At 53.6% G+C, this 9,169-nt stretch overlaps 1 protein-coding gene across 6 annotated transcripts; it reads right to left on the bottom strand.

The window, feature by feature from the left end:
• Positions 1-1,263: 1,263 nt before the first annotated feature.
• On the bottom strand, positions 1,264-4,022 carry Ly6h (lymphocyte antigen 6 family member H). Of its 6 annotated transcripts, none has more exons than XM_020170404.2 (5): positions 3,834-4,022; positions 3,442-3,516; positions 2,812-2,939; positions 2,137-2,256; positions 1,264-1,839 (listed from the first exon to the last, which is right to left on the bottom strand). In XM_020170404.2, the coding sequence occupies exons 1-5, from the start codon at positions 3,839-3,841 to the stop codon at positions 1,604-1,606; spliced, it is 567 nt and encodes a 188-aa protein (XP_020025993.1). In that variant the 5' UTR covers positions 3,842-4,022; the 3' UTR covers positions 1,264-1,603. The 6 variants fall into 6 exon arrangements, with proteins under 6 accessions (XP_020025993.1, XP_073925424.1, XP_073925428.1 ...); XM_074069323.1 differs by having other exon boundaries at positions 3,392-3,516; positions 3,824-4,022; XM_074069327.1 differs by having other exon boundaries at positions 3,824-4,014.
• Between the last annotated feature and the right edge of the window lie 5,147 nt (positions 4,023-9,169).

A 9,169-nucleotide genomic window follows, 5' to 3' on the forward strand; every position in this document is an offset into this window, starting at 1 on the left:
GTCTGCATATCCTCCCTCTGTGCCAGCTGTGGTCTCCAGGCCCCCAAGACACCAGGCACAAGCAGGGACAGCACACTTCACTGAAGGGTGTGGCATGGACAGAATGGGACCTATCACAGCAAAGTTCAAATGGAAAATGTGCTATGTCCACACCAGGAAACTAACATCAGTTCTCAGAGGGGACAGGAGGCCTTATGCCACCCTCCGGGTCACCTGGACTACATTTCCTCTCTATCACTCACGCACCACCTGCAGGAGCAATGTCAAGGCCAGATCCTACAGGAACCGCTTCCCTAAGGGGCTCAGTGTTGACTACGGATCTGGGTCAGCCACAGATGGCATGAGGAAGCACTGGCCAAAGACCAGATGCCAGAGAAGCCCTGGGGTGTCTACCAAGCATCACAAGATGAACCTAGGCCTGAAACAAACCACCTATGGGGCACCTGGCGAAGGGGCATCGGAGTTAAGGAGGCTGGACTGACTCAGGGACACTGGGATAAAACTGAGCTGAAAAGAACTAGGAGGGCAGCCCCATTTACCACTCTCCATCCCCACTTGTGCCCATCCACAGGTCAGCTTCCTCAGGCCCTGGCCACAGGAACACACCCCAGGATCCCACCCATGCTCAATTCCAACTCTGGCCAGGGTGAAGGCTGGATACCCAGTGAAGGGGCAGAGGGCTCCACTCCAGCCTGGAGCAGTCCCAATGGCTCCAAGCAGTCTGGGGCTGATAAAGATGGGGGAAGAGGCAAGGAAGAAAAGGTGGCTGTGTACACCAGCATGCCTGTGTCTGCAAGTATCCAAGAGCACATTTGAGGGTGGATATGCACACAGACGTGCTCCAGTGAGTATGCATCAGGACACACCAGGCTGTGTGAGGGGAGTGTTTCAGTGCCTGTGTGTGCAGATGCCTGTGATGTGAGTGTGTAATGTGTGAGCACAGGAGTGGACCCTGAGTGTGGCGTCTGTGTGCACTTCTGTGTCCCTGGTATGCACATGGGTTCTGACACCTCACCCTCAGGCCCACTCTGTGATCCTGTCCATCTCAACTCACTCCACCACCCTAAGTGCTCTCAGTCCTTACCAGGCCTAAGCAGCCCCCACAATGGGCAGTTCCAGGCAGCCCAGCACACCTACCCACCACCCTAAGGCCTCCAGAGCAGGGATGACCAATGCCTCCACCTGTCTGCTGTCTCAGCGCCTCACTCCACTCTCTGCCAGGACCCTACCCGGCCCCCGCACACCCAGGCTCAGACCCGGGCCTCAGGACTCAGAAGTGACTTTATTTCTCTGCAGAGATGCCCCTTGGGCCAAGCTGTTGGGCTGCACCTGGCTCAGCCTCCCCTCCCCTTGGAGATCTGGGGGTCCCAGCCCCCTGCCCTCACCCCAGCTTCCTGCCAGGACACCTGATCTCCTGAAGGAGGTCCAGCTGCCTGGTACGCAGAGCTGGTGGAGAGGCGGAGAGGTCTCACATCTGGGGAGGGTGAAAGCCACAGATGGAGATGCTGGGCCAACGCTGCCCCAGCCCCAACCAGGCCAGGCTGGCAGGGCACCAACAGGCTCATGGGGAGCAAGCTCAGAAGCCCTGCAGGAGGAAGGGACCTCAGGGCCCAGCCCAGAGGAGGGCAGGCCCCAGGCTGAGAAGGAGTCCCCCAGCCAGGGCCCAAGGGCTGCGCCCCACCAGGGCTGCCCGGTTACACAAATCCTTCTCACAGCATTCCACGTCGACTTTTAAGATCCCAGAGTTAATGAATCTCATCAGATATTCTGAGAAAAAATGCCGCTTAATGAAGTCACAGGAAGACGCACACATCTTGTTCACGGAATGATCCTTCCTGCCTGTGGGAAAGAAGGGGACCTGGGGCTGCAGCTCCATCTGGGCCCTTGTCTTGTCCCCAGGCCCCAGACCCCTCCAGGTCAACTGGGGACTGGGTCAGCAGAGCTGAGGCAGTCAGTTCACCAAACTTAGGGGACCATATGGAAAGAGCCACCAAGGAGCCAAGGAAGAACTAACTGGACGGTGTCCTGTCCCAGACCCATGCTCTTGTCCCAGGCCACAGGGGCTCAGAGTACGCCACTGACCTCTCCCCAGAGTCCAGCTTTTAGCAGCCCCCCACCAGACCCCCACCCACTTACTGCTGCTGGGATCTGTGATGCGGACGCTGGCACAGATGGTGTCCGAGGGCTGGCACTGCTTCGGGGTGCAATGGCTGGAGTTGGTGGTCAGTGTGCAGTCCTGGCACCACAGGCCATGAGCTGGGAAGGACATGGGAAGGGGGTGACAGGAGGAAGTAGGGCCTGGCCAGCCAGATCCTACATCCCCTCTGTCCCATTTGCTGCAGCCTGGCAGAACCATGTCCACAGAAGGGGCTGAGAGGAGCAGGCCAGGCTGACTCCTGAACAGGGCACATGCAGGCCAGCCTCCCACACTGCAATGCTGCCTGCACTTAACCCCCAGAGCTGGGTGGGTTCCATGCAATGAAGCCTCAACAGGACTTAATAGGAGGCCTGGTGGGGCTCTGGGAAGTAATGAAGGCAGAATCCCCGCCACTCAAGATCGAGCATCCGCACTGGACCGGCAGCCCAGAGGAAAGGCATGGGTGCCCTCAGGTGAGGAAAGACCATCGTGCCTCAAACTGGGCTGGTCGGTGTCCAGATAGGATCACAGGGATCCAGGAGTGGGCGTGGGCTTTGTGGGACACCCGCGGGAACCATCGGAGGATCACGGCCCCACAGAGTGGCTCGCTCCGGAGCGTCCGGCCTCAGGCTGTCCCCCAGAGCCGACCCCGCCCCGCGGGCCCCCAGACTCACCGGGCGCGGGGCACAGCAGCAAGGCCAGCAGCGCCAGGCCGAACCCCTTCACGACTGCAGGCAGCATGCTCCGGGCAGGCCGCGGGGAGGCGCGGGGGCTGCGGGAGAGGGTCCTCTGGGGCACAGGCCTGGCGGGGAGAAGCCTCGGTCAGGAGACCAGCCCTCCGCCGAGCCCCAACGACCCTCCCCTTTTCCGGCCTCAGGAATCGATCTCCTCCCAGGAATCCGACGCCCGGGGTCCGCTTGGAGCCCGAAAGCCCCACCCCCAGAGCATCCACCATCACAGCGCTGTCCCCTCCGGGGAGAAGAGGTCCGCCCTCTCCGGCGAGGTGACAACCCGATGCTCCCCCCCTCGCCCGGCACCTGTGGGGGACACGGGAGGGGGCGTCTTCTCCTCCCTGGGGAGCTGTGGGTGCGTCCGAGCAGGACAGGGGAGACGAGGTGGGAGCGGACGGTACCTGCCGATGGGGGAGGGGTGCGCGCCGCGTCCCGGTTCCACCCCCCACCCCTGGGCTGGAGAACCGGGAACCCCGCACCGAGTCCCCTCCCCTGGTTCCCGCGCGCGCGCCTCGGCGCTCACCGCGGATCGGGGCTTGGGGCGCGGGCCTCGGGGTCGGGGGGCGCACTCACATCCCTGGGGTGTCCGCACTCCGGGCTCGGGCGGCGTGCGCGGCGCGGCGCGGGGAGCGGTGCCCTTCGGTCTCCCTGCGGACCGGAACCCGGGCGCAGCCTCGTCTTTCGGGGAACGCAGCCGCAGACGCGGACCCCGCGCGAGAGGCGGGGCGGAGCCGAGGCGGGGGCCGCGCGGGGGCCGGGGGCGGCGGGGAGGCGCGCGGGGCGGGGGGCGCCCGGGGCTCGCGGCCCCGCAGCAGGTCGCTGGCCCAGGCTCTCCCGCACCCCCTCGCCCGCACGCGCAAGCGCACGAGCCCTCTTCGGTTCCCGCTCCCTCCACGGCTGTCCAGCGTGCACCCCTCCCCCCCACCTCCACCTCCACCCCCACCCCCACACCCACCTCCGCCTACCCAGGCATGGGCAGGATCCCTTCCCCCTCTGCTTGTCTGAGGTTCCCTCGGAAATTCTCGGAAGAACGTTGACTGCGAAAGGAAGCGAAACGCACAAAGACGCAGAGGAGGAGGGAGGTAGCAGCCGCCGTGCTCCGCGCAGGTCCCTGTTCACCGACGCCAAGCACAGACTCAGCCTTGGGACCCCTCCCTCCCCACCCTCAGCCTAGTTCCCGATTGTTGCAAGCAGCTCTACTCTTAGGAGCATCCACGATGACCCCCACCGGCAGCAGCAGCCCCAAGGGACACGCCCACACCCAGAAGGCGAGAATCCCGGTCAGGGTGTTGAGGGGGAGGAGGGGGGGTTGGCCAGGTTCACAGTTTCCTCTCTTGCCTTCTTGCCTTCTGTCGTCCCCGAGCTTGGGATCCATCTCTGCTGGGTACTGGGTAAACCACAGCCACCATCAGTCCTTCCACCTGCCGTCCTTCATTTGAACAGAAAAGGTGCCCACTGTTCTCCCACTACTGCCCTTTTCCCCTACCTCTAGGCTCTGGGAGACAGGATGAGAAGGCAGGTTTCTGCCCTTCTGAACCTTACATTAGACAAATGATAACTTTTTTTTTTTTTTGAGGCAGGGTCTCGATGTGTAGCCCAAGCTGGCCTTGAACTCACTTTCCTCCTACCTCAGCTTCCTGAGTGCTAGGATTATAGACGTGTACTACCTTGCCCAGCTAATCACTAATACATTTTTGCCAGATGTGACAACCCGAGCTAACATTTATTGAACACATACTGTGTGTCCCACGTGTTGTAAACACATATTATCTCAGTACAGGCTCACATCAACCCTACTGTGCAAGAATTTCTATAATTTCTGATTTACAGATAAGGACACTTTGCAGAGTTGAACTCCCTGCTCAGAGTCTTGCAGTGACTCAGTGACAACAGCCAACACTGAAACCTAAGAGCTTGGGCTCCAGACCACAGACACCTCGCTGCTTCACTGAGTGGTACTGAAGGGGAAGGAAAAGGAAGCCACGGACCAGACTGATTAAGGGGACCTGATTTGCCTTAGGGACCTGAGAAGGAGTCAGATGAAGAAGGTGCACGGCTCAAACACAGTTCTCTTCAAAGCATCCCAGAACTCTCAAGAAAGAGAAATTTCTGAGTCTGTAAACAAAAATATGATGGTGGAGCCCCAGAATCTGCCTGGCGGGCAGAGGCAGAGCCAGCACCCGCACAGGGTCTGGGGTCTGGATCTTGACATGGGTTCCTGCAGCAGAGGCAGGGCCTGGGACCACTCATTTGGAGGCGCAGCACTGGAGAGGGGAAGCGATCCTGTCACCCTGAACCCACATTCATTGCTCGTGGCTGGAAAAGGGCAGTCTGGAGGCTACGTTGTTGCGGCAAGGAAAAGGTTTATCTGGAAAGCCAGCAAACCAAAGAAAATGGAGTTGCAAATTTCGAGTGGTCTGCTTGCTGTGGCTGGATGTCCCGGACTCTGTAAACCTGAAGAAGAGTTACTGATTAGAAAGTCTTATGACTCGTGTGTTTAGTTCCTTTGCCCCAGGAAGAGTTAATTCTGTAACTGCTGAATTAGGATACAAGAGGTGTCTTTTCCCTGGAGAACAAGGGAAGATAGCCTAAGACTACTTCCCACCCCAAGGACCTCAGGAGGTAGAGAGGAGCAAACGGGGGGAGATGACATGCTCTGGGGAACAGTTTTAACCACTTGGGTGGCTTCAGTCAGAGGGGTCATCTACAGCAAAGCCAGTGGGTTTATTTACGTTTTTCCTCAGTAAGAATCAGGACAGACACGGAGACCAGCGAAGGTGTGGGACTGAGCAAAGCACCCAAATAGGAAATGGAGTCAGTGCCATAGAGGGAGTCAGGGACCCAGAGTGATCTCACCCGGAGGGTTGAGGAACTGTGGTGCTTTTATAGCAATTCTCAGAAGTCATGGAGGCTGCTTCCAGGGTTCATTCTTCAGCACCTTCTGTTTGCCACCCACTGGGGGCAGGCAGAGTAGCCTTGCTCGAGCACAGAGATGCAGACACCAGTCACAGGAAGTTACAGCAGAGCACAGCAAGAGGTGGAGGATTCAGGGAGCATTTGCAACACCCACCCAAAGTGTATGCACAGGGGGCTGAGCCTGAGATTCCCACAGAAAGCTGAGCCTTCAAGGGGACCAGGTGGCCCAGGTCAGCAGCCAAAAGCAAAGGTGAACCCTTTTTGTAGGTAAGCAGCCCCCAGCTTAGGGGGTTCCCATGGATTCAGCTGAATCAAACATGAGCTCAAAATAAAAAATCAGCAAGTATCCAAAGGAAACAAGTGTGCACAGTCACAGGCCACAGATCGAAGTCCCTGTACATGCTGGAGGGATCATTTAGGGGATACGCTTATATATTTACTATGCTTAAGCTATGTTAGAAGGAATAAGCCAGGCACACCTGTGATCCTAACTACTTGGAGACTGAGATCCAGAGGATTGAGGTTGGAGACCAGCTGGATAAATAGTTGTGAGACCCCCATCTCCAAAATAACCACAGTAAAATAGACTGATGGTATGGCTCAAGTGGGAGAGCACCTGCTTTGCCAACCCCGAGTTCAAACCACAGTCCCACAAAAGAAGAAGAAGAGAAGGAGGAAGAGGAGGAACTCACGAGCATGTCTATCAGAAGAAAGCCCCTCTGGAAATGAAGTTTTCATTGAAATGAATAGTCAGCAGAAACCTTGAAAGAATGATGCTAATAGAAAAAAGTCAGTCCTCAGAAACAAACATGCATCCTTTTGTTTGCGTGAAATGTCCAGAACTGGAAAACTCAGCGGAGAGAGAACGCAGATTAGTGGGGCTAGTACTGGCGAAGAGAGGAAGGGGCTTTGGAGCACTGCTAATAAAAGAAGTGATCAAAATCTTGAAAATGTAACTGTAGTTGTGATGTTTGCACAACTTCAAGAATATATGAATAAACATTGAATTGTGTACCTTAAAAGAGTGGATCTATGGTTTGAGGATTGTATCTCAATAAAGCTGTTGTTTAAAAGAACCGATTGGATGAGTTCAGCAACAAATTAGACACAGCTAAAGAGGGAATTTGTGAACAGGAAGACAAATCCAAAGAAATGGTTAAGAATGTAGCATAAGGGGGCCAGGCATAGTGGCACACAACTGTAATCCCAGGGAGCAGGTGTCAGAAGTAGGAGGATCATAGTCTGAGGCTGGCCCAGGCAAAAATGCAAGACCCTACCTGAAAAATAACTAAAGTATAAAGGGATAAGGGTATGGCTCAAGTAGTAGAGTGCCCGTCTAGCAAGCGTGAGGATGTGAGTTCAAACCCCAGCACTACCACCAAAAAAAAAAGTAGCACAAGGGAGAGGGAGAAGTTTAAAAAAACAAGAGAAACATAGAAGCTAGTGTGCAGAGAGCTAATAGAAGTCTGGTTTAAATTGCTTTAAGTGGGGCAGGGAGGGGGTTGGGACAGTGGGGGGAAATGATGGGAACGATCTAACCAAGGTATGATGCAAGGCTATTTGGAATTGTCACACGACCTCCCCCTGTACAATGAATATATCCTAACAAATACAGGGCCTGGGGAAAGAAATCCCAAAGGAAAGAAAGTCAGTGTCTGGAGACATTTAGGAATATTTTAGAACTAGTAAAAGAACACAAAATAAATAAAATATTTTATTACTAAATAAAACAATAAAATGACAACTTATACCTAGATATAACATAGTGAAACTATCAAAGACAGAGGAAAATCTTAAAACAGTGCCCCACCAGAAACAGCCATTAAATTGGTGGCAATTTCAACAGTTAATAAGAGCCAAACGAGTGGGATCATGTCTTTACAGGACTCCGAGGAAAATGACTTCCAGCTAAGAGCTTTAGACACTGTTTTCCAAAAATAAGTACAAAGTAAAAATTTCAGGTAATTTTAAGTTTAAAAAGCAACCAACAGCAAGAAAACAAATAGCCAGATTTTAAATAGGGCAAAGGACCTGATTAGACATTTCTCCAAAGAAGACTGCAGTGGCCCACGGATTTAGGAAGAAATAGTGACCAGCATTGATCATCAGGGAAATGAAATTAAAGCCGTAAGGAGATACAACCCGACCCCAGGTAGAAGGGCTGTTTACAAAGATGAAGCGCGGCAAGTGTTGGCCAGGTGTGCCAAAAGGGAACCCAGGCACACTGTTGGTGTGCGGCGAGATAAGCACAGTGTGGAAAACAGGCTGGAGGCCCCTCAAGAAACTTAACCAGAACTACTGGGTGAGCAGCCGTCCGCCGTGGTGCATCTCCAAGGAAAAGCAACCAGCACATTGAAGGGATTCCTGCACACTCAAGGTCCCTGCAGCACAATGGAATACTATTCAGCCTTAGAAAGGAAAAGAAATCCTCTCCTTTGTGACAACATGGATGAACCTGGAGGACATTAAGCTGGGCACAGAGAGACTGCATGGTCACACTCACGTGTAGAACCTAAAAGGTTAAACTCACAGAAGCCGAGGGTGGAGTGCTAGGGGCCAGGAAGGAGAGATGATGTTGAAGGATGGGTATGAAGTTTCAGATAGACAGTTTGCACAGGATGGTTACTATGGTTTACACAGTATACGTCTCAAAATTACTAACAGAATAGTTTTCAAATGTTTGCACTACAGAAAATAAGCATGAGAGGTGGTGGATTGGTTAATTGGCTTGACTTAATTATGCCTTAATGTATTGTAAGGGGAGCAATGACAGAGGTGACTCCATTTTGGATGAGGGGGACACTTTAGAAGCAGACATGTAAAGGAGTGTGGAAAACAAAAGGTTTCTCAGAAAAATAACAAGCCTCTCGACAAAATAACAAAATGCAATTGCAAGATGTGGCTCCGAAGGCCAGGACAAGCTGACCAGACCTTCCCAGAGTGTTCTGTTTGATAAGGATGAGGACGGTCAGGTGGCAGGTTCAGTGAGAAGTTGACTAGGTACCAACCCATCACAAATGTAGTTTCGATGTAGTTGGACCTCAGCCAGGCAGAGCCCTATATCTCTCCTAGACTTCAGCCTTTCTTTGGCTTAGCTCTTTCACTAAGCCCCACCCATCAGGGTGCTTTGCTATTCTTTCAATAAACTTTGTGCTCGCTTTATCCTGCTCCAGCATCTTCAATCATATTCAATCAACAACTTCGTCAGGACACAAACTCAGGATCAACAGTTCAGTATCAGTACCACCGTATCCAAACACTACATTGTATCCTGTAAATACATACAATTACTATGTATCGATTAAAATGTTACTTTAAACTCTAGACAAATACTTTCTTTCAGATAAAAGAAATCCAGAAAGATCCAGCGGTTTACTTTTTATTT

Source organism: Castor canadensis, chromosome 3, assembly GCF_047511655.1.
Source record: "Castor canadensis chromosome 3, mCasCan1.hap1v2, whole genome shotgun sequence".
NCBI lineage: Eukaryota > Metazoa > Chordata > Mammalia > Rodentia > Castoridae > Castor > Castor canadensis.